The sequence below is a fragment of the Peromyscus californicus genome, unplaced genomic scaffold (assembly GCF_007827085.1).
Source record: "Peromyscus californicus insignis strain IS unplaced genomic scaffold, ASM782708v3 Scaffold_1__1_contigs__length_55948999, whole genome shotgun sequence".
Classification (NCBI taxonomy): domain Eukaryota; kingdom Metazoa; phylum Chordata; class Mammalia; order Rodentia; family Cricetidae; genus Peromyscus; species Peromyscus californicus.
The window spans coordinates 667,316-693,278 of NW_026294492.1; the positions used below are offsets into that span (position 1 = coordinate 667,316).

A 25,963-nucleotide genomic window follows, 5' to 3' on the forward strand; every position below is an offset into this window, starting at 1 on the left:
GTGTTCTCACATTTGCATACCCGTTTAGCTTTACCTTTTACCTTACTGCCTATAGAGAGCTAACTCCTGTCAAGAGGAAAGACAAAAACAAAACAAAAACAAACAAACAAAAAGAACAGAAGAGTCCAACAAGAAACAAGGACCAATCATGGTATATTTAACTCAAATAATATCAGGTATTACCTTCAAAGGCCTTGAAAAGAATGACTCCGATTAAAATTCGAGTAAATGATGAAATGTAACTTTATGGTGTTTAAAAGGAACATGCTTCACAACAAGACAAAACAAAAGACATTCCAGGTTAAAACAAGCCTGAGAGTCATTTCTGGGATTTCATACAGATGAAGCAGGTGGTAGGAAGGAGGTCGCTAAGGGAAACCCACAAACAAGACCTATCTCTCCAGGAGTTTAATATAAAGCTCCAGGTTACCTTAGTAACATGAGAAAACTCTCCTCTCCTGAATAGAACAGTCTCATAGAAGGGTTGTTATGTACCTTCACCACCTGTCCACTGGGTAGTGGGAACCAGACCTTCTTCACAGCCCCTTACACAACCCCTCTCCTGGCTGAGTCACTGAGCAAGTGATTGTGCAGACACCCAAAGGCAGGGCTGCTGTGGGATGGTCTGTATGTTAAATTGCTCTGATTGGTCAATAAATAAAACACTGATTGGCCAGTAGCCAGGCAGAAAGTATAGGTGGGACTAACAGAGAGGAGAACTGAGGAAACAGGAAGGGAAGGGAGACACTGCCAGCCGCCGCCATGACAAGAAGCATGTGAAGATGCCGGTAAGCCACGAGCCACGTGGCAAGGTATAGATTTATAGAAATGGATTAATTTAAGCTATAAGAACAGTTAGCAAGAAGCCTGCCACAGCCATACAGTTTGTAAGCAATATAAGTCTCTGTGTTTACTTGGTTGGGTATGAGCGACTATGGGACTGGTGGGTGACAGAGATTTGTCCTGACTGTGGGCCAGGCAGGAAAACTCTAGCTACACAGGGCCATTTGTAATTATGTTGAAACAAGACATAAATTGGCTTTGTCTGCAGGCACATTGAGGCATAGTGTCCCCAGGGGTGTGCCAGCACAACCTATGCACCATTTCAGGTGATGGCACATGGAGCTAGTTTTCTCTTGTCAGGCAGGAGTGGTGCTCGCTTAATAGTTATCTTTCATGACATGTATCTATTTATGCAGTGATATTTGCTTCCTATAAATTTGTGCAGTTTAAAAATTCAAATTATTTACAAAGAAAATGTTTCTTCTCTAAATTTAGCAGTAGTTTCCAAATCATGAGCCTTATAATATATATTTCATTTTATTCCCAAATGTGTGTTTGAATATATTTAAGCAAACCTCATTCTGTGCATTGAAAGGATTTCACATGAGATTCTATACAACTAGTGAGATGATTACTACAGTGAAACAAGCTGACATATCCACCATCCTTTAGAGTAACTCTTATGTCTTGTAGGAGCAGCTGCATGCTGTGGAATAGTATTTTAAGGTGTGTTACATTTGTTTATGCTGTGGAACATTTGTTTTAGTGATGCAAATATGTGTTTCATTTTTTTATGTTGCATTTGTTTAACTTTGTGAAGCTGTGTTACTGTGCCTGTTTAAGATACCTGATTGATCTAATAAAGAACTGAACAGCAAATAGCAAGGCAGGAGAAAGGATAGGCAGGAATGGCAGGCAGAGAGAATAAATAGGAGGAGAAATCTGGGAAGAACAGAAGGAAGAGCAAGAAAAGGAGAGAGGACACCAGGACATGGAGCTACACAGCAAGCCATAGAGTAAGAAGTAAAGAAAGGTATGTAGAATAGAGAAAGATAAAAGCCCAGAGGCAAAAGGTAGGTGGGATAATTTAAGATTAAGAAAAACTGGCTAGAAACAAGCCAAGCCAAGGCTGGGCATTTATAAGTAAGAATAAGTCTCCGTGTGTATTTATTTGGGAGCTGGATGGTGGAACCCTCAAAGAGCAAAGAGCCATGAGAGCAAAAGAGTAAAAGATACAACTACAGCTGGAATTTACTCATTTAATAGAAATCTCAAAAGCATGCCATTGTAAACCTGGTATCCATGCTGTCCCTGTCTACCCAGTCTTGCTTGTATTCTGATGTATGTTGCCACATTTTCTTTGTCTCACTCCTAATAAATTCTAATTTGCTCCCTGTCTTTGATGTATTTATTTTGAAGGTTTCACATGCAAATGAAACCGTGCCACAATTGCATTTCTGTGTGTACTTTTTAAAATTTATCACAATGTCTTTCATATATGTTGAAGCAAATGATAGGACCACTTCCCTTATTAAGTCTGAATAATTTTCAGGTGTATGTGCTTAGAACTTGATTATTTTACCTATTCATCCATTGATAGAAACATAGGTTGTTTTTACATTTTGAGACAGATGCTTCTATGAGCATGGGGTTGCAGCTATCACTGTGATGTGGTGATTTCACTTGTTTAAGGTTCAGTGTACACGTTGTAGGGCGTGGTTGGGTAACACAGCAGATACGTTTTTAGTTTTCTGAGACACTCACACACTCTGTTCCATAATGGTTATGCCAACTATGTTCTCACACACTTGACTTTTTTTCTTTCAGTACTGGGGATTTAATCTAGCTTTGGGCATGCTAGGCAAGTGCTCTACCAAAGAAATACATCCTCTCCTCTCTCTTGACTTTGATAATAGCTGTCCTACTGAGTGAGAGGTGACGTTTCATCATGGTTTTAACTGGCAATCATAATGTTGAGCATCTTTCTGCATACTTCTTGGTCACTCAGGACTTTTGAGTAGTGTTTGGTCAGTTTACTTGGTTTTGGTTCTTGAGTTGTGTGAGCTGTTTGTGAATTTCGAGTTAACTCCTTATCGATTGCAGGTCATTCATTGTTTCTCAGTCTGTAACTTCTCTTTTCATTTTCCTTATTGTTTCCTTTTGGGTATGGGATTATTTTAGTTAGCTACAATCCCATTCCTCATGATTTTACTATTATTATTATTATCATTTATTATTATTACTATTATTTTTTATTATGTTGCTGATATAGCCTGATTTCTTTTGTGATACTCCTTCCAAAAACCATTGCCAGGCCAATATCAAGGAGCTTTTGCTATTTTCTTTCAGGGGGTTTCTGGTTCAGAGGTTGTAGCTGGATGTTACAAGTATTCTGGGTTTTTGTATGTGATGGAATCATGAGTTCATATCCTCTCTTTTGTGCATGGAAATCCCATTCTACCAGCACCAATTATTACAAAGACCATTATTCCCCCCATACAGTCTGATGCATGACACATTCAGGTTGCCACTATTTATGATGTCAGTGGGAGGATTTTTATAATATTCCCATTGTTGAGGAAATGTCCTTCTATATCTAAACTGCTGACTTTTTTAATCAAGAAAGGATGTTGAATTAGAAAATACTTTCTCTATATTAATCATTGATCATTTGATTTTTAACTTTTATGCTAGTATGATATATTACATTGACTTATATCTGTTAAACCATCCTTGTATGCCAGAGATGCATCTTACTTAGCCACAACACATACTATTTTTGATATATTATTGAGTTTAGTTTGCAGATATTTTGTGGAGGACATATGCATCAATGTTGAACATCAGTGTAATTTTTGTGGTGGTGTTGTTGTCAGTCTCTGGTGTGAGGTGGTGACAGCATCATAAAGTATGTTGAGAAGTATTTCCTCTGGTACTATATTTTGAGAGTTTGGGAATGCTGACATTAATTTATCTTTGATAGTTTGATAGAATTCAGCTGAGAAGCCATCTGTTCACAGACTTTTCTTTGTTGGAAGCTTTTCATGTCAGTATTCTGTTTACTATTGTCCTATTTGGGGGTTCCTGTTTATTCCCAGCTAAATCATGGTAACATATATTAGTCTAGGAATATGTTCACTTCCTCTAGGATACCCAACTTGTTGGTATGTGGTTGTTCTTAGCCCCTGCTGGTATTTTTATTTTTGTGGCATCTGGCGTAATGTCCCCACTTTCACTCATCATCAGCTCATCACTGTGTCATGAGTTCTTGATGGTTCATCCTTCCTTGTGCTGCTAAAACACACATTTGTTCTTTCCACTCAGCATTTGAATATCCCTCATTTTCTCTTTAGTCTAGACAAAGGCTTATTTAATATCAAAGGAAATTGAAAGTTTATTTTTAGATTCATTGATTTTTTTCCTTGTGAATTTTATAATTTGTTCTGTTCTTCATTCTTTATATAAACTTTGGATTTAGTTTGTTATGGTGATATTTTATTTGTACTGCAATGTGATTTTATTTGTATGTTAATAAATAAACATTATTTTATCTGCCTGGGGGTCAGAGCTAATAGCAAGCCATAGCAGAAGCCGGGTAGTAGTGGTGCACACTTTAATCCAGATCACATGACAGACAGATCTCTGTGTGTTCAAGGATACATCCAGCATGGAGATACATGCCTTTAATCTCAATACTAACCATAGAAGACTTGGAGGTCTGTATAGACAGGCAGTGACGAGGAGGTCATGTGATTGGGTTTACAACCAATGAGAAGGCAGAAGAGAAAGTCAATAAAAAGACAGATACACAGGAAGTATGTCTCTTGCTGAGGGGAAGGACAGTAGCAGCAGGAAGGGTAAGAAGGCGGTTTTAAGTCTCAGCTCTCAGCCACTGCTCTGACCTCTTGGGCTTTTAACTCTGCATTTGGCTCTGTGTTTCTTGTTTAATAAGACTGTTCATCTACAGTTTGTCCCTTTTATATATCCTTGAAGCATAATTTAAAGGTATTTCTATTGTCTTTTTCTTTTTAATATAAAGACTTATTGCTGTGAAAGTACCTCTTAAAACTGCTTTGGGTGGGCCAACGAGGTGACTCAGTGGGTAAAACACCTAATATACCACCCTGCTGACCTGAGTTTGATCCTTGGAACTCAGATAAATGTAGCAGGAGAGAACTCACTCAACAAACTTGTCCTCTGACTTCCACACATGTACCACAGCATGTATGTGAGCACCTACATGAATGCTAATAATGATACGATGTGATGTGATATGATATGATAAAAAATGGTTTGGACTGTATCCTGGAGTTTTCTATTTGCTGTATGACCATAGTTTTTTGTCTGGTGTTTGTATAGTGGGTTTTTCATAGTAATTAGTTAAATAACAATAAAGAGGTCACTGTTAGGACAACCTTCAAAGTCTTTATGAGTTTCAGTCCCCTTAAGGTCACTGAGGAGAAGTTTGGATTGTGCTGAGAAATTCTATTCCTATTTGATTTGGTATTCCCAGTTACTGAAGAATAAATTCTATAGGTTATAAAAATGCTAAAATGGAAATTACACATATAAACAATTTTGTATTATATATTTTACAGTGTGGTCAATGACTAAGTTGCAGGAATAATGATTTTTATTATAACACTAAATAGAAACTACTTCATCTCTTGACCAGCTAATTTACGTCAGTATTGTCACTGGGCACTCCATCCTGTACACACAGTGTTCATTAAAATACATTTTATTTTTTACTCATTAAAAATATTCCTTGAGTTTACTTTTTACACACACATGTTGAATGTGTTATGTGTGTGAATTGTAGATGTGTGTATATACCTATACATATATGTTTGTGCTTGTGTGTATGGAGATCAGAGGTCAACCTCTGATGTCATTCCTCATATACTGGCCACATTGTTTTTGAGACAGGGTCTCTCACTGGAACCTGGGGCTTGCCAAGTAGTTTAGTCTGACTGGCCAGTAAGCTCTAGCAAGCCACCTGTCTCTCCCTCCTAGGTGCTGTTATTATAAGTACATGCCACCACGCCTGACTTTTACTTGAGTGGTAGGGGTCAAAATTCATTCTAGCCTATTTGGTGAGTTCCAAGCTAATGAGAGACCCTGTCTCAAAAAGAGGTGGACAAAACAACTGAGGAACAGCACCCAAAGCTGTCCTCTTCATGTACACTCACACATATGTATGCCCACTGCCCACACACATGCTAATATGCACACATACATGTATACCACACACATAAGATAAAAAAACAATTTATCCTGTCAAACAATAGTGTGATCAGGGCTGTTAAGTCCTCTTAGTAAGGAATGTGCTGTGAAGTGAGGCAGCGAGATGTTTATGTGTCTAACAATCATCATGTCTACATTTGAACTTGAATTCAATGTTCATAAACGACTGCATGCTTTAACCCTGAAATAATGACTACAGATTTATCTCTGCAACAAAACTGTCACTTTATTGTAAGCTGAATGTTGTGTTGATACAAAACATAGCTCTCACCTCAAGGGGAATGAGAGACTGTTTATTTCAGAGCCAAATATGAGTGATGATGGCCCAGGAACACACATTCAGCTTGCCACAAATACCATGTCTCAATGTGGTAACAGCTTGCTAATGTTTTTATAGTAACAGAACAAAAGAACATTATAAATCAAGGCAGTTTTCAAACACACTGGGGGAACCATCTAGCAAGCAGGTTAAGCAAAGCAGGAAAATCTATGAGTTTCAGAGGCTATCTGATAACATCCTTAGCTTTGAGGTTGTGAAAGCTACTCTGCTGTTAAGTTAACCCATCTCAAAAAATTTCACATGGTAATCAAAGTACAGTGAGTCAGATACAGATGTAGACCACAACAGCTATTATGAGGTGTAAAGATAGCCCAAGATAATTTGGCTCTGGATTTGCAACATCTAGCTCCTCAAAATCACCAAGTTCTGGTCAGTCAGTCATCTTAGTAGAGACTTTAAACATAAATGTGGCTTTCCCTACAGAAACTTCAGTTCACAGCAAGCAAAGGCACCATAGGATATGGGATGAAGGATGGGAGTAGCTGAGAAATCACTGTCACATCTAATTTACATTCCCAAAACTGTCCAATGTATGGGAAACAGAACTATATTCTGGTGGGAATCCTACTCTAAAGTAGTGGTAGTGGCTATGGACTGGGAAAATCTGCAGCTGGGGATAAAGATGGTGATGAGCCAGCTCCAGGCTGAGAGTTATCAGCTTCTACACACTTTTCTAAGATAGAGTAGGGATGGATACCTGGCTGGGGCTACACAGTTTGAAGGGGTGAAACAGGGGAGGGAAATATTGTTTCTCCATTAGATACTTACTGTTCCTGAGGGAGTTCTCATCTCACTGTCCAGTTTTTTTTTGTTTTTTTTTTTAATGGAAAATGGCACAGTCATTGGTGAAAAGTGGCACTGGGCTGCAGGTGTGGCATGGCCATGCAGCACATTTGCCAGAGGCACCAATTTCCAGACAATTTCCACACAGAGGCAACAACTTACATAGAAGCACGGAGCCTGTCCACCCAGTTGGGGGATAGCACCCCCTTCTCACTTGATCACTGTTGGATTCCTAGCCTCAGATCATTGCTTTTTGGTTAGGTTGAGGCTGAATGAAGAGATCATTTTCAACACTGTACAAGTCCCACCACCACCACCAAGAAGCAATTTGTCTATAACCCTGAAATCTGTCAGGATGTAGGTATGAGTTGACCCATGGTGTAGCTAGAGTTTTCCTGCCTAGCCCACAGTCAGGACAAATCTCTGTCACCCACCAGTCCCACAGCCGCTCAGACCCAATCAAATAAACACAGAGACTTATATTGCTTACAAACTGTATGGCTGTGGCAGGCTTCTTGCTAACTGTTCTTATAGCTTAAATTAATCCATTTTTATAAATCTATACCTTGCCACGTGGCTCATGGCTTATTGGCATCTTCACATGCTGCTTGTCATGGCGGCTTGCAGTGTCTCCCTCTGCCTTCCTGTTATCTCAATTCTCCTCTCTGTTAGTCCCGCCTATACTTCCTGCCTGGCCACTGGCCAGTCAGTGTTTTATTTATTGACCAATCAGAGCAATTTGACATACAGACCATCCCACAGCACCATGGTGCTGATGTTCAGGTTCACAGAGGGAACCTCCCAGATAATCTATGTCAGGCTTCAATGACTTGTTGATATCTGGTGATGACTATGCTATGAAAACTAATGGGAAGGTCTATGAACAAATCATAGAGCCTGGCTGGTAGCTTCATGGAGACTACAGCCTGCTTCACAGTTGGCAATCTATAGGCCTCACACCTGTAAAAGGGATTATTCAGACCTATGCTGTCTAGGACAGAAATGCCAAAGTCAAGTGCTTGCTTCTTACAAGTATCAAAACCATAAGATAAACATAGTAAACTGTGGTCTGTATGCTGCCCTGAAACGTGCAAATGTTGACGCGCAGCAGCTCATGCACAAGACTGGCTGCACAATTGACAAACTGACTTCATCCATGAGGTCTTGACATCTGGAAAGCTTTCTTAACCATGTGGAAGATGTGAGGAGGGGCTTAGAATTCTCTAAAACACTTAGAGTCGCCTCAGCTTTATGCTTCCAAAATCACAGCTAAATTAAATTTTATCCTTCTGTCCCCATTCTGAAGAGCCTGAAAAGGTGACCAGTTGAGTTTCTTTTCCTTTCTGCATTTTGGGAACTGGTTGATTTCAGGTTTCTCTTGGCATCTGATATTCATTCTTTAATTCACTTAATGTCAACAGTGCATTGAAGACATATTCAGTTCTAAATAAACCAGGAAAATCGTCTCTTAACTTGTACCTGTTTTCATACTTTGAACAATGAAATGGCCACATGTGCTTCTTTTAGTCATGGACACTCTAGACATCCATGTCCTCTGTCTAAATTATTAATTAGGTGTTTCTGGGGCTTTTGTGACAAATTCATCCATAACTAATTATACCCCAGAGATACACCCAGAGGCATAAATAATAAAAATATACAATGTGTATAATTTTTCTAAATTCATGGAGGCCTACCTTAAATTACTTGAAGGGAAATGGAAATCAACTTCAACAGACAAGAAATAGGTATAGTGAGCTATAACCTGGCATATTTAAATAGACAGCAGTATACGATGCATGCTCAAAACTTTAAAAAATGCCCATATTTATATAGAATACGATTTCTAAAAAGCCCATCTTTGTAAATTTGGGGCATAACTACCTTCACACACAAACTTGTGTTTACACACAAATGTGACTTTACTCTGTTATCTATGATCATTTATTGTTCAAGTAACTCTTTCTCTAGGGAGTTAATTTTTAGATCTTTTGGGATTTGTATTCAATGTTCTTTTCTCAATTTAACAGAATGTTAATTTTCTACCCTGATTAGTAAGACTATTTACACTAATCTATTATCTGCTCTATGTTCACATTTTTGTATATGGCATTCTTGTCATAGAAAGGTTGACTATTTCTGTGCAGTGAATCAGTGTATTTTGGCTCTTAAGTCATGCTAATTCAGTACACTACACTGTATATACACACACACAGGGAGAGAGAAGGAATGAGGGAGAGGAAAAGGGGGAGGGGGAGGGAGGGATTTTCTTCCTGGGTCTCACTGGGGAGAGGAACTTTCCTCTGTCCTAGGCAATACTGACTCCAGCTGAAGGAACCTGAACCCAGCCTTGAGCAAAGTAATAGGATCCTCCTGGAGCATAGAACTCAGCTTCTGCAGATCTCAAGAGGAAGCAGAGTAGAGAAGGGAACCAGGACACTGGGGGCATAACTTGTTATGGTGTCTGGATTTTACACCTTAGTGGTGACCCCTCAGGCCGTAAAGGAGGAGCTGTATGGGAATAGCAAGGAGCAGGTGGGCACAGGACTGCAGTGTTGGTGGCCCCCAGGGTGACAGAAGGGCTGAGGTGGGAACAAAGAGGTACCAGATGGAACCAAAGCTCACAGCAGTGCAGAATGTGGCTTTTCTGTGAGGTGAAGAGCCCTGGGTCATTTTTTCCCAGAAGAATGAGGTCATATCGACCAACTTTTAGCAGCCTTTCCTGGTCATGATGATGCAGAGTGCCTGTGGGGCCATGGGTGGCACTGGGAAGACTCGGGACAATACTGGGTCCTATGACTACAGTTAGGTATGTTCCTGCATGCTGCAAGGAGTTTGTTGGAATTCGGACATGGTGGTCAGAGGGCCACATATACCTTAGGCAATGACACTGTCTACCCTAGAATGGAAAGCTACAGAAGGGATAAGGGTTTTTATTAGGTTTTTAATTTTTTTCTTTATGAATGAGAAGATCTAAGTTTACTTTGAAGAAGCAGATTAAGGTAACTTTTATTTTGGGTACTATGTAAAAGAAAAGGTCCCTGATTGTCTGGTTAAAGAACATTGGTTGCTGGAGCCATGGTACAGAGGTTAGGGTACAGGGTTGGAGTTGGGCAGGAAGGAGGCAGGTCCCTTCTCCACTCTGGATTTGGTGCCAGCTGAGGTCTTCTCACAGGGTATCTGGACTACACTGATGAGTTTTCTGAGAATAGTGGCCGGTGTCTGCAGAGGTACAATAAGGGGCAGACAGCACACCCCCTGGATGTTGCATCATATTTATGTCAAAGCACACAATTATCTCTGCCAAGCTAATTATAGTTGGGTGTAAGTGAATGTTTTCATAGGAGGAAATGATTAGAATAAAATTATAGTTTTGACTTAGAAAGCTTAATTATCTCCAAATTGGTTTTGTTCCTGACTTTTCATTTTTCTCGTTTTAACATTTGAGGAGCTGAGTTTACTGGTGTCACCTGGTTCAGATGGCAAAGGAAGGCAGCAGATGGCCCGTGCCGATCTTTATTGAGTCCTGTTTGATCTCTTTGGTGAACTTTTAAATGGATGGTATTCAATATTAAAATGTGTGCTCTTCCATCTCAGTAGCTGTGAAAAAGTTCATGAAAACACTGTGAGGCAGGAGGATTACATTGAGTCACAATTATAGAGGTTTCTATGCCAGCACTGTTGCTTCAGGCCATGGTGAATCAGGGTATCTTGGAGGCTACAGCATATGGGTGACCTTCTGGCATCAGAAAGCAGAGAAGAACAGGAAGTGGACAGGGCAAGATACTCATTTCAACGGCATTCCTTCAGGGAGCCACTTCTTCCAGTGAGGACCTGCCCTCCACACTCCCATCACCTCCCCATTGTCTGACTTCTGGATCCGTAGTGGGTTAAACCACTGATCACCTCAGAGATGGCCTGATCTAGTCCTCTCTAGAGACACCCTCAGGAAAACTCCACTTAGTAGTCTCCTAGGCACTTCTCCATCCAGCCAAGCTGGCCACAGAGATTAACTATCACAAAATGTATAATTAGAATATCATATTCATTTGTTAAAGGGCTAGCACCCTTTCCTTGGCTTCCATCCTACACAACTGTTCTCTCCTCTGAATGAATCCCAGTTGTTTCCTTTCCTGGAGTCTCTGGGACCAGGGATTTTCTTCACCAAGACAACTCACTGGCACAAGATGCTCGACTCAATTTTCAATTTGTTGAAAATTAATATCACATGTGATTGTGTGCTTGACATATTGACATTCCATGAATTGATACCTCACCTCTCCATGTCAACTGAGAGCTCTGCTTGTCCTCCACAGATGAGCCCTTTCCTCAGGCACTTGCCTGATGTGACTTCCCTTGGTGACAGCCCCTGTGTCATGGACTGCAACTGCTAAACAGGTTCTTATTGTTCTGGGTGTTGACCCCAAGGGACTCTCAGTATCCTGCAGTTCCCTATCTAGAGCTGCTAAAGTAGTCCTGCTGTCTTGAATGCCTGCTGCAAATGGAGACATGGATTACTCAGCATCTCTGGTATGAGGATGTGAAAGCATGTCACAGGAAGTCTGGAAAATCCCAACCAGCATTTATAGAGTACAAGGAAAGCCCAGCTTTCCAGAGAGGTATATAAAGATATATCTGTAAATCAATCAGTTTCTACCGTGAATGAAGAGAAATATGTGTATGCAGGTTAGAAGGTAGCAGGAAAGGAAGCACCTGTCATCTTTCCTTTCTGAGGGCTCCTGGACTCACTTGTTCATATCATCACCTTTTATTCACAGACCAAAACTGCTCTGGCCTTGTTGTATGATGAAGGCTTGGAAAATGCCTATGACGTCCGGCTGAAGCTGACAAAAGAGGTGCTGACTGTTCAAAAGCAAGATGTCATCTGCATCGGGGGAGCCCCTCCTGGTGCTAATGTAAGTACTCCTGCTTCCAGGGCATGCCTCAACCCAATCCAGGTCCAGCAGTCAGAAAAGACCTTCAAAAATCACTGTTCAGGAAGGTTCTGTGAGAAACTGGCATGCTGCAATTCATCTATCCCTAAGGGCTGACTGGTTACATCCCAAGATTAAATACTCATTTTGTAGTTCTATCTCATACCTTCTTCAAGTTTGTTTTTTTTAATGTTGTATGTGGGAGTGGGAGAGGTGTAGTGTGTGTATGTGTGTGTACATGTGGGGTAGGGGAGGTGTGGTGTGTGTGTGTGTGTGTGTGTGTGTGTGTGTGTGTGTGTGAGAGAGAGAGAGAGAGAGAGAGAGAGAGAGAGAGAGAGAGAGAGAGAGAGAGAGAGAGAGGGGGGTATGGTATAGTCATTTGTATGAGTGTGTGGAGGCCAGGGTTTGACATCAGGTCCTCCTCTGTTTCTCTCCTTATTTCACGAAACAGGGTTCCTTACTGAGCCCAGACTTCCTCAGTTTGACTAGGCTAGCCACCCAGTGGATCCACCTATCTCTGCACAAGTCTTAACCCAGATACCTCTGGGTAGGAACTGAATTTGAAAAGTGATAGTGATATCACATATCTTTAATCCAAGCACTTGGGAGTCTGAGGCAGTCATATATATCTGTGAGTTTGAGGTTAGCCTGGGCTACATAGCAAGTTCAAAGCTAGTCGGGGCACTTAGTAAGAGTCTATCTAAAGAGTCAGAACAACATCAGAGTGCCATTGACTTATTCAACCAGTGTATGGTTTGGAGTGAAGCGTCCTTCACATAGTTCATGCATCAAAGTTTAGTGGATCCAGTCATTTGGAGGATATTGGATTATGAGAGCTCTTGTTGCACAGATCAAACCACTGGTGAACTCATCATTGTGGTCAAGAGAAATATCAAGACAGAATCTGTTGTGTGTCAAGAACCACCCATCAGAGTCAAGGCCATAGCATTCAGAGATGGATAAGAAGTTGAATGTGTAATGTGATTGACCCCTGGCAATGTGTAGTCTAGACATTCCCCTACAAATGAGCACTTACCCATTTCCACACACACAAGCCCTCACTCACTAGTCAGAGGAACAGATCCAGGACTGATGATGAAATGTGATAAAACCTTCTGTCTGGGAAGTGGGTGTGTTCTCATTGAATTCTCAAGTTTTGTTTCATGTCACTCCCAGAATGTATTATAAAATGACTTTTAGAAGAGATTGCATTTACCATTCAGCCCAGCATACTCTCCTGACCATCAGCTGGTACTCACACCTTGGCAGTAGTCTCCCTTCAACTGTACTTGGTTCTCTCCACATTTCCTTTGGATTATAAATATGTCAAGACAGCTGTCTTCTTTGACACAGATGATTCTTACCCTTTATGTGTCTTTTCATTAAGCACAAAAGTGGCTTTGAAGTGCTAGAAGCAGCTTTCCTATAGTCATATTCTTTAAGTTCCTGTAGAATTTTCTTACCCACTATAACTCTTACTTCTTAACTTCCAGACTAAAGTTTGTTACAGCTTCAAACTTGCATTCAGATCTGTGCCTCTAGGTTCCTGCCTTGAGTCCCCACCCTGACTTCCCTGGATGATGAACTGTGATGTTGGAACTGCAAACCAAAATAAACCCTTTCCCTCCGCTCCCCCAAGTTAATTTTGATGGTGGTGTTTTATCACAATACTAACCCCAACTAAGGTTCCTTTCCCAATAGGGGATGCTCTGTCCCAACAGCTGGTTTGATTTTTATCAAATTTATTAAGATATAAATGACAGACAAAATCGCATATATTTAGCTGTACAGTGTGATTTGACTTACATATAGAAATGATTGCTGAAATTAAACTATTTCATTATATATGTATATATATTATCTTGCATATTTACATTGTGTGCATGTGTGTGGAGGCCTCGGTGGTATTGCAGTGTAAGATCTACCCTCCTGGCAAACTTCAAGTATACAGTACAATATTGTGAACTGTCATCCTTATCTTGTAGTCAGAGCCCCAGAATTTAACCCTTTTTGTTTATATTTTATTGAGACAGAGTTTCCTGTGGCCCCAGGCTGGCCTCAAACTCCCCCGTGTAACTAATCGATAGACATGAACTCCTGATCCTCCTGCCTATATCTTCTAGGTGCTAGAATTTCAGACATGTGCCGCCACACTCAGCTATAAATTACCCATCATATAACTCACACCTTTGCCTCTGGCCAACATTGCTACATCTGTACGTTGTAACCCTAGCACCCACCACAGACATGAGATCATGCCATATTTTTCTTCTGTGCCTGAATTGTCGCAAACGTATTAATAATCCTCTGCAGCTCATGTATGTCGTCACAGATGAGTAACTTCCCCTCCTGTTCAAGGTTGACTGGTATTCCACTGAGGAATCTCAATCAATTATTCATTCTTAGATACTTAGCTTGTTTTGAGATCCCGGATGTTGTAATTCATGCTGTGACGAATGTGGTTTAAACTGTGTGCTGCTGCTCTCTTGCTGTCGTGTGAATGACAACACTCTTGGCCCCTCAGATAAGTACTGACATGGTGTCTCCAATGGGAGCCAGGTGCACTTGAATGTGGCCTAGATGAGAAAATTGAAAATGACTGCTCTTACATTAAAGTCTCTAAATAACAGCTCTCTCCTTGTGTGTGTTCTTATAAAGGGTTCATTACTTAGACGCATGGACTATGCACAAAATATAATTCTTCCAGTTACAATGTTATGCAGAGCATTTACTCATGGATTCTGTAAAGTGTGTTTATTTACTTTCATTTTTTTTGTTTCTTTATTCTGAGTGTATGATGTATTTAAGGCATCAACTTTATTGGGGAGTGATGGATTCAGACCTCTGTGTCCTGCTGTTCTGGGAGGCTCTCTTAGAAGCACAGACATATGCCACCACATCTAATTAGAACTTAGCCATCTCACAACCAACACAGTCCTTCCTAAGAGTTTATTTACAGGTTGATATGGCAGTCTGGGGAAGACATCACATATGCCAAGGGCCACAGCAGCTTTTCCCACCAGCCTACTGTTTTCTATCTGTACTATTTTGGTACCCAAGCCCCAGGATGAAGCAGGGTCCCCAGGTGTTCTGCTGTTCTCAGCCTCTGTCCTTGCTTTTCCAACATTGATTCTTTGGAGCCCTTCAGTCTGAATGTTACTATTTTTCAGTTAAAGTATGATGTTTATGGTTCCTATAGTATTTCTGAGGAAAAAGAAATGCTTTTCCTGCTTACTGTTGCACCCCAGCCATCTCCCCTGTCCTTTCCAGCATGGTTCCTGCATGGTTTGGCCCATTCCTATGTGCAGCTGTGTAAAAATTTTTCAGTCAGTTTAGACCACAGCAAAATGAAAGACCGTGGTTTCATATGTAAGAGATGAGATTTTGAATATTGCCAGTTACAGGTATATTGTGCTCTTAGCTTTTATCACCATATTCATTTAAGTGCTCTCAGCCATCTGTGTTCATAGGTATGAAAAGACGGTTCCTTCTGGAATGCATAGTGGTGATCACAGTGGAACTTAACACGGGAACTGCAGTGACGTGTGCTGAGGATCTCCTTTCTAGGGCCGGTGGGAGGGGAGCAAGTTTGAAGGGAGCCAACTTCTCCACTTGGAGAATGGACATGGGCATTGTCCAAATGGGGCTCTGTTGGCAGAGCCCTATGAGGGTGAGACAGCAAGCTAACCAGGTCTGTAGAAATTTTGTGTGGGTTTCCAGCTATGCCTTCAACAGGACCTGATTTTACCAGCAACCTTGTTTCCCTATGAGCAGACCACTGGTTGAAGGCTGGCGACGTCACTGCTACTGCAGAGGTCGGAAAGCGCCAAATTAGGAATTTTTATTTTAAAATTGCTTAGGTTTTGATTAGGATGTTATATATACATTCCTTTGTTCATTCTCTGATAACGCATTGTAACCTAAACTTATTTTTTTCCTAACATTTTTTAAAGCACAGAACTGTTACACTTCGCAGACAACCTGTGGGTGGCCTGGGCCTGAGTATCAAGGTATGAGCTTGTTTTCTTGCTGCCCCTGCCTTCAGGCCCCAAAACCTTCAGTGTCAGTCCTGATAACTGTTTCCTTCCATTTCTCTGCCTTCTAGGGAGGAGCAGAGCATGGAGTCCCTGTCGTCATATCCAAAATATTCAAAGACCAAGCAGGTAAGACTGGTCCAAGCGATGGGCATGAACACTGACTACAATAAGAAAATAGTTTGGTTTTTGTTGTTGTTGGTTTTTGTTTGTTTGTTTGTTTTTTGAGACAGGGTTTCTCTGTGTAGCTTTGTGCCTTTCCTGGAACTCACTTGGTAGCCCAGGCTGGCCTCGAATTCACAGAGATCCGCCTGGTTCTGCCTCCCGAGTGCTGGGATTAAAGGCGTGCACCACCACCGCCCGGCTAAGAAAATAGTTTTTAAGAGATAGGAATTAGCACACCCTTATTTTGGCTGCTTTCTTTAAGCTGCACTTCACTGCTATAGCTATGTGTTGTTTTAGAGGATGTGTCTGGTCCCCTGATACATGCTGGCTTCCCTTTCCATTTTCTCTGTCAGCCCATAAAAGACTGTTTCTTGTGTGATGTGTCCAGTCACCACAGAGAGCACTTGCTACTACAAGTCTGAGCGATGAGTCTCTTACAGTTGGTTTAAAGCTGAGGAGACTTAAATATAGGTTGAAACCCTGTAGTGTCCACTGGTATCTGGCAAGAGCCTGTGGGCATCCAAGTCACTTACTCATTGTAGAACTCCAGGCATGCTCAAGAGTGACCCAGAGGGAAGTGAAAATCCACTGCTTGGAACCATGGCACATGGACATCATGGCATTAACTATCATATCAGGCCATGAGAGAAACACCAGTTATAGTTAGTAATGATAGAATGAATGGCTCCTGGGAAGACACATGGACATAGAAGGTGAGGGTGAGACTTCCTTATGGGGCAGGGAATTCTCAGAAAAGTAGAGTATTTCCTGATGTCCCAAAATGACTTCGTTACGAGACACACTGCTGTCAGCTTCTCATAACAGCCTCTTGTGCCCTTTCTCCGACTTTGTCCTCCCAGCCCCAGCCCCTGCCTAGGAAGTTCAGTCTCCACAGGATGGTGTGCTGGGGTTAATATGGGCAGTCCCCTGCAGTCTAGTGTCCCAGGGTATGGGGTGGGGTTAACATGCATCCTTAGGCCTCAACTTAAAAAGAAGGTGAGTCAGGACCCAGAGGTGGGGTCAGTTTGGTGAGCTGCCACACCTCAAACTGAGACCAAAGCTAGAGGTGGCCAGCAGCTATGGACTCCTGTGGCCCTGGCTCTGCTCCTGCTGGAAACAGAAGGCATGGGGGTGTGGAGAGGAGAATAAGCTTGAAATTTCTCTCAAACTTTTCTCATTCATTTCACCTGATTGCACTAGACCAAGAACTCAGCTTGGTCTGGTACAATTAGCCTGGGTCTGAACTGCACTGAATGCTGTAGGTGGAGTGCTTTAATGGCAGGAGATGTCTGAAAGTCTGTGTCATAGACCCATCCAGGCCACTGACAGAGGTCACAAAAGGCATCGAATTGTGTTGAAGAGATACTTCAAATAAGAGGTGAATTTCTAGAGGGATTGTGGACTCCCATGACACTTTTGAAAACATGTTTGGGAAGGAGAGAAGTGCCCACATGGTTCATTCTGAAATTGGCATCTACATGAAAATTTGCCTTCACCTAAGTCAGTTAGGAGTCGACACAGGGGTATGCTTTCATCCTTTCTGAGCAAGGCGGCAAAGTCTGCTTGCAGCAGACAGGATATCTAATTAGAATTGAGATCCAATAAGCCCAGGAATGCAGCTTTCTGTGGCCCACAGAGGCAGAAGACACTACCTATAGATCAGGATAGAAAAGATGGAAGCACTTACTACACACACACACACACACACACACACACACACACACACACACACACACACACACATATATATATATATATATATATATATATATATATATATATGTCCTGCCCCCCTTGGTGGCACCAAGGATTTCATTTGATCAGAAAATACGAGCTTAGCTGTAACCTTGGCAAGCAGCAAAGTGAAAGAACTATATAGTTCTCAGAATCAAATAATCATTCTTTGAGATTTTTAAAGCATTTAGAAACAAATGCTGTGGTTAAATTGGACTGCAGGATCTGTGTTGTTTATCAGACGTAATTGTGGAGCTGACATGCTTTACAGAAGTATAGGCTCTGGTGCGTTGAAAGTGAAATTCTATAAGCAAGGAATAAATCAATTCTCTTGTGTGTTAGCTGTGTTTAATTACTTCTGCACCCCTGTCAACCATCTGCTTGGCTGATTAATAATTGAAGGAAAACTGCTCGTATGCATTTCTGTCTCTATAGGTAATCTTTGTAAACATTATCAGTTCTTTTTCATTGGTGCATTTTTTTTAACCTGTGAATATGAAATGCTTCAAAAAGGAATGAGGCTAACCAATAGAAAGTCAGTGGAAAATTTCATGCTCAATTGAGAAAGAAAATCTTAGTGCAGGAGGCCACCTAAGACAAGAGTGGAAGTGAGGCTGTGGTTTTGAGAAGGAGACCCTACGTGACCTTGTTGAAATCTCCTATGCCTGGTTACCATAATTAGATGTATGTGGTCAGAGGGCATAGGACTTAGAAGTTTGCAAATGGAGCTGTCTAGAGTGAGGGCACACTGGCATGGTGCTCTTAGTGAGGGGACTCCTTTCTTCAGCTCCTTGGAAGCCTCACATGTAACTCCAGTCCAGCCAGGCTGATATGAAGGTGGTGTCATATTACAAGCGTCTTTCCATCTGACATCCACCACTGACAGCCAAACCAGAGAATCTGTTGACGGTGCTATTCTGCCCCAGTCCTTTTCTTATGGGACCCTCTCAATACTTTGATAGAATGCTTCAAAGACACCTCTTCATGTCTCCATAGTGTTCATCTTCTATGTCAGTTGCCCTATAGTATCTTGCATAAAATGTCTGAAGGAATACAAGCATTGTGGTTACAGTTAGGGTTAGGACTGTTCTCACTTGCTCATATCTTAATGTATGACAGAGTCATAGGCAAAGGAGGGTTGCTCATGCCGAGTCTCTATGTGAGGCTGACAGAGGGCTATACCATTCACATGAAGAATATGGTAGTGGAGTGTGATTCTTACTGCCCAATATTGCAGGATCCCTGGAGGATGGACCTCACAGCAGTAGGTACCCTCATCACTAATATATGAAGGCATCAGACATTTAACTATTCCCAGACTTGAGAAATAGAGCCCATGTTTCTCACCAGATGTGGACATGCAGAGCCCACACTGTCTCTTCGGATAGCCTTGGAATTGTTCAGGAATATCAGAAACAAGAATGAGACATTGGAGTTGGGAATGCCTGCTTATTCCAAGAGAAACTGCATGTATCCCAACATGCTCCCAGATGTTCATCGTGACTTAGATAGGTGTTGCAGCATCCCCGGGAGGAAGGTCTGTACAAGCAAGGCATCCTCTAGCTCTTACTCTCTGACCACAGCTGTCCCTCGGGCTGTCCCTTCTGTCTTTCTCTTGGAACAAGGCTGACGTAGCCCGTTGGATCAAAGAAGAAAAATCAGGAACTCTCTTATGTGTCTAAGAATTTGTCCAGTGTTGTCCCACAAATAGCTCTCTGGAGCATTCAGTGAGGAGACTGAAGTGGGGTCCTGCAGGACAGGCTGACAGTAAACACCCCTGCCGTGCACACTCAGAGAACAGGAACCAGGTGTCATATATGAGATACTAAGGATGATTGAATAAGAAAACATGGCTGTTTTTTTTAAACTGTTTTGCTCTATAGGTGATGACTTTATGATTAAGAGGTGCCACATTAAATCTTTTGGGAGGTGAGGTGGTAAGGTTTGTTTTGCACTTTAAAATCATGCAGTCACTGTAAGGAGAGGACCTCCTGGAGGTGCAGGTGCAGCAGTGCAGAACATCAGGCAGGGTAAAGAGACCCAGATGGACTGTGCACAAGTGCTCTGCTGAGCTTGAGAGTGAATGGACAGAGTTCACATGCTCTTTGCAGATGAAGCATCAGGCTGCTGATGGTGAAATGTGGTAGCAAGAGGACAGAGTTAGTGCTGTCTACTGCTGGTTCATCAACTTCAAAAACAGGTGATGACTTTGACAAAGTGACTGGCAAGCCCCGTAGAGTTAGGTGAAAGCATGGCCCGGAAAACAATATTCCATGTTAGTTGTGTGATCTGAGCAGAAGGGTGTATGTGCATGGCTTCAGAGGACACCATAGAGATGAGGAATCAGAAAAGCAGAATTTAACTTGAATTGATGAAAAAGTGAACTTAAGGACACAAGTGGATAGAGATGGTGCTGAGGATAGGGATAAAGGGGACGGACACAGGAGTTGAGAAGGAAAGATAGTGCTGCCTTGGGTCTGGCTCTCCCATCCTTTGGGAAGTGATCTTTCTCGCCTCCTCAGCTATGGAGCATGAAACTTTGAGGCAAGTTAGTGAGTGTGACCAGATTTCAGATCCTGATGGCACCATATGGGAATGTCATAGAATTTAGATCACCTACTTAGAACCCACCCTGGGTTTTAGGTGAGGTCAAACCTGGCCCCCCTATGATCTCAGAGGCCCAGAGTCTTACAGTCTTACAGGTCTGTCCCTCCCATGGCTAGAGGACCAGATGATCCTGAGACTGTCCACAAACCAGATGCTAATCTGAGCATCTTGGCCTCCAGATCCTTTTTAATATATGGTGTGATTTTTGACATCATGACGGGGAAATTTGTCATCACATATTTTATTAAAGAAATCTTGAAAATAATTTAAGAGCATTAAAACTTCATCACAAATTTCAGTTCCTTTGATTCCTCACCTACTTCAGATCAATTTTATACATGTCTGCAACTGATTCATTTGGTAATTGCAAAACTCCATCAAACAGGCAAAACATTCATGATTACTATAATTACAGTCCTCCTGCCTTCATTCCTTCCTTTTTTTCTCCCTCTTCTTTCCTCCCCTCCCTCCCTTTTAACATTTTTGCTATGATAAGCACTGACTTTGGTGATGAGAGCAGTGGAGAAAGACTAGTTTGCTTTGCAAAGCGAGAGGGAAAACTCGACAGCCAGGTGTGGCTCTGGCTTGAATAAGTGTTTAAACTGGAGCTGGGGCTTCTGTGTCCCACACATCACTGTGCGGCCTCTAAAATTCCCATGAGTTCTCGATGTGATCATCCACGTATTTCAGATGAGGACACTGAGTCGTAGATATCTGGAAGAGTTTTCCTAATGATAGACAGCAGCAGCAGGAACAGGGCAATTCAGGCCCTTGCCCCTAAGCCTGTTCCTGGTTTCTGGCTTTGCTGTCCTGTGCAGCTCCTTACAGCACTGTGAGGTTGGTACAACAGAGTCAGAATGTCTCTGCTGCTTCTTCATTTAGAACTGAGCATCCTTTGTGTTGCCCTGTTCTGGGTTCCTGTTTCATAAGACTGGGTGATACTTGGCTTGTGGTGCCAATGGGAAAGACACTTGAAGCAGCATTTTGGATGAGCTTGGTTCTAAGACCGGAATTATCCATTCACAGATTATTCTGGTTGTTAGTTGTTAACTGAATACAGAATTTTTATTGACTCTCAAATCAGTTTATAACTAGACCACTGTGATAGTTTGAATCAGGCTCATATATTTGACTGTTTAATCCACAGTTAATAGAACTGTTTAGGAAGGATTAGGAGGTGTGGCCTTGTTGGAGGAGGTATGTCACTAGGGACAGACTTTAAAGTTTCAAAAGCCCATGCCATTCCCAGTTAGCTTTCTCTCTGCCTTGTGCTTGGGGATCAGCTGTAAGCTCTCAGCGACTGCTCCAGTGTCATGCCTGCTGTCTGCTACTGTGCTCCCTGCCATGATGATCATGGACTCTAACTCTGGAACTGTGAGCTCCAGATGAAGCATTGCCTTGGTCATGGTGTCTTATCACTACAAAAGAAAAGTGACTAAGTCAATCACTTATCTCAAGCATTTTTATATTTACACTTCCTTCATCAATCAGTCAACAGTTGCATGCAATGGTGCTGACATGTGTCTGTCTACCCTTAGCTTGTGAGGTTTCCTTTAGGCTTTTGTCTCATGCATGCTGTAGGGCAACTCTATTGAAAGATGGTTAATCTTCATTCCAGGTTTAAGAGGGAAATGTGAGTAATCACCAAGCAACTCCACCTCCATTTTCTGGGAGGGAAACCTATCATATTCTTTCCTTTCTGCCTGAATAATTAAATTCACCCTCTGAGAAGTTGAGGTAACTCACTTGCCATGAGTTCCTGTGAGAGCATTCTCCCCACCCTGAGCTTCAGGGTGTATTTTCCTTTCGGGAAGACTCCACCTCTTAGTGTAGAGAACATGGTAGTTATGTATGAATACACAGGGGCTTGCCTGACTTGTATCCATCCCCTCCAGTACTACCATCCAAAGCTTCCTTCCTGGAGACAGGACCAGCTCTGTCTATTCAACTAGGCTCTCTAGGATACCTGATCATCCTCGCCCCATATACTTCACTGCCCCACATACACCACTGAGTCATCTTTTTCTTGCTTGTGTTCATGGGTGGCTCTCCCCCATTTTGATAGATAACCTACTTCATTCCTAATCTTTCAAGCTATCCTACTGTCTGATCTTTTTGGTTTTTTGTTAACATAGCACTTAGAAGATTCACAACAGGGTGTGGTTTGGTACCATGCACAGGTTAGAAGAGAAGTGGGGAGCAGGCCCCAAGCTAACCTCCTCAAAATATGGCTCAGTACTAGACAAGGGGTCTTTGTCCTTGACTGGAGACTATGGGGAGCTACGTGAGGGACAGATCCAGGAGTTGGGGATACACAATTAAATAGGAGAGAAGCAAAAGAGTTGTTGACACACTGAGATAGGGAATGATCTTTGAGTGTCTTTCGGGTTACTGCACTATGCATGATAGCTAATTTTAATTTTAAAAATGTGTAGTGGTAAATAAAGATGTGTCAGCACTCTGCCTGTTAATCATGGTTACAAGTTGTTACTAACTAGAATGAAAACATTAGAAATAGCATTGGAACATTCTCCTTGCTCAGATTGTAAGACTACAGTGTCTTCTGTGTGATAAACTTCTAGAAATAGAGGTCCTCAGAAGCAGCCATACCTGTCACAATTCTACTCTCTTCCATATAGGAAGTAAGATAGCACTTACCCCCATATAGCAGTGGTTCTCAACCTGTGGGTCATGACCCCTTTGGAGGGTTGAATGACCCTTTCACAGGAGTTGCCTAAGACCATCAGAAAGCATGTATATTTACATTATGATTCATAGCAGTAGAAAAATTGCAGTTAAGAAATAGCAAGGAAAATCATTTAATGGTTGGGGTCACCATAACATGAGGAACTGTACTAAAGGGTCATAGCATAATGAAGGTTGAGAACCACTGACACTGACATGGGAGTTTGCTAGGTTTTTAGTAACACAAAGTAAGCCATCAGAAACAGCAAAGGACACATGGGCCAGAGCAGTCTACAATAATCTCATGAGTTCTTCTCCCTGTCCACCTTTCTTTCCTTCTTTCTGTGTTTGTGAAATCCCATCATGAGTGTCTAGTATCTTGCTAGCACACTTATCTAACACAGAGTTAGACAGTACAAGATCCTTAACTTGGGAAGCTCATTAGCATAGTGATGAGAGCTGTACTGAGTCACTGAAAATCTATTCGTCTGTCATCATATTGTCTCTCAATCCATCTTTCCGTCTACCCTCCCATCCTCTATCTGTTTATTAATCTACATCTCAACTATCTAATATTTTCAGTATTTGTGTGTACAGGTACATATATATACATTTTAGTTTTGATCTTTATACATACATGCATATATATATATATATTCATCTCAAATACATATTTTGTTAGATGGCCTCAAGCATATAATCATAAGAATATAAATTTAACATGATAGAAGTAAATATATCTCTTCAATTGCAATGTACAGTATATTTGACTGTCCTGGGATTCTCCTGTGAAGTGTACTAGCCTCTGTTAGATGCCAAAGTGACCTCTCCATGGCCAGGAAGACCTTGCATATCCTTGGAAAAACACACTGAGGACTCACTTGGGTCTTGAGAAAGCTAGTGCCCTGTTTTGTTTCTGTGTACACATTGTAAAAGATGACTGAGTTGAAGAACCCAAATTTCTTGCTCAATAGCAGCCACTACAGCTATCTCCCATACCCGTCTGGGAAGCTGTGGGTTGGATTCCTGGTGGCTACACAGACTTGCAAGAAGTTCCTCAGACCTTTGGTCTGTTGTACTTTCTGAGAGTCTAAGAGTGATTAGCATTGCAAAGCCATACTCTCTTTCATAAGGACATTGCCTTTTTGTACCAGCCTATGACTCTGAGTAGCACCCCCATGACCTGCCCATATTTTCTTGCCTCTTTGCATGAATTCTGAGCAGAGGGCTGCTGTAGACAGGCAGTAGTGAATGGCTGAAAAGATTTAAGCTAAGAATGGAATGTGTTAAAACCCACAGGAAGAACACTTTCTCATTCCTCCTAATACCAGAGTGGCTACAGAGTAGCAAAAATCAGTCACTTAGGGCACATAGTTGTCATCCTGCAAAGTGGTAATGTCATGTCATGAGAGAGAACCCCACCAGCTTCTCATAAGGTCAGGCTGAGCCACATGGGCATTCAAACTTGAACACTTGCTTTTCCATCTAGAGATGCACCTGAAGTACACTTGACAAAACCCGTTTGTTCAAGATTCTAAGCTTCATGCTCATCAGAATGGCTGCCTGTGAACCTGGGTCACACTGAGGAAAAAAAAAAAAAGTACTAAATACCCAGCTCCCCCAATGGCAGCAAGTTTAACACCTTTCTGTAAAGGGCATGTGTAAGTTTACTAGAATAGGATTGTTTTGTGTGAATGAGATGCTAACATTGAGGATGTAAATTTCCTTCTAATATTTATCTTCTTTGGTCTTAATTCTGCTGTGTGACGCTGTTGCCCCCTGCCCATAAATAGACAATGATTCTCAATTGCTGTATAAGTGGAAATAGCTGGTGGAACTTCTGAGCCGCCCTTTGTGTCATTGGTGCTAACCCAGGCTTTATCTACAGCCACGTCTGCATTCTCCCAGGGGATCTACCTTCCCTTCATCATACATATCCTATATAGTATGAAAACACACTCCCCACCCACTACATATATCACCTCATGTTGCTTTGTAAGAAATGTGTAACGTGCACATGTATGTGAGGCTACTGAACCACAGGGAACCTTGAGCTGTGTGTGCATCTTGATAAAAAGGCCATATGTCACTTAGCTCACTAATACCCCTGTTACTGTCCATGATAACTTTCTGTAACCCACCTGATCTTTCAAAGTGAGGAAGAATGAAGCTTTCTTCAATAATTTAATAAACTTTAATGATGATATTTCTGATTTTACAAAATTTTAATATCCAAGGAAAACTACACATAGATCATGAAGAATGAATGGTAGGACTGTGCAAGGTAGAAAAGTTTTCAGTTATAAATTGAGACCATAACTGCAATATATGAAAAGAACTTCCAGAAAAGCTATGAAATGGCATATAGGCTCTGATCGTTTTGTAGGTCAGGAAACAAGTAGAAATAATGACTTACCCAGTCTGTCACCACTAGTCCAGAGCGGTTTAGTGAACTTAAATTCTTGTTTAAAAATATAGTTCTTTGTGCCACAGCAGATCATCTCATTGTATACTACTAAAACATGCAGCTTTTTAAATTAATTAAAAAGTGACAACAATGGTAACTTAATAAAATACTACTATTGTTTCTTAAGAACCTGGATAGGTGTGGGTCCTGCATGGCTTTGATGCTTGCATTCAGGAGACAAATG

At 41.5% G+C, this 25,963-nt stretch overlaps 1 protein-coding gene across 3 annotated transcripts in view; it reads left to right on the plus strand.

The window, feature by feature from the left end:
* Sntg2 (syntrophin gamma 2) overlaps positions 1-25,963 on the plus strand; it is a 199,415-nt gene that overhangs the window by 55,649 nt on the left and 117,803 nt on the right. For 2 of the 3 annotated variants that reach the window (XM_052745735.1, XM_052745733.1), the window contains exons 2-4: positions 11,932-12,069; positions 16,041-16,097; positions 16,193-16,250. In XM_052745735.1, the coding sequence (XP_052601695.1) occupies positions 11,932-12,069; positions 16,041-16,097; positions 16,193-16,250 (253 nt within the window). The remainder of the gene's footprint in view (positions 1-11,931; positions 12,070-16,040; positions 16,098-16,192; positions 16,251-25,963) is intronic. The other variant, XM_052745734.1, reaches the window with a different exon arrangement.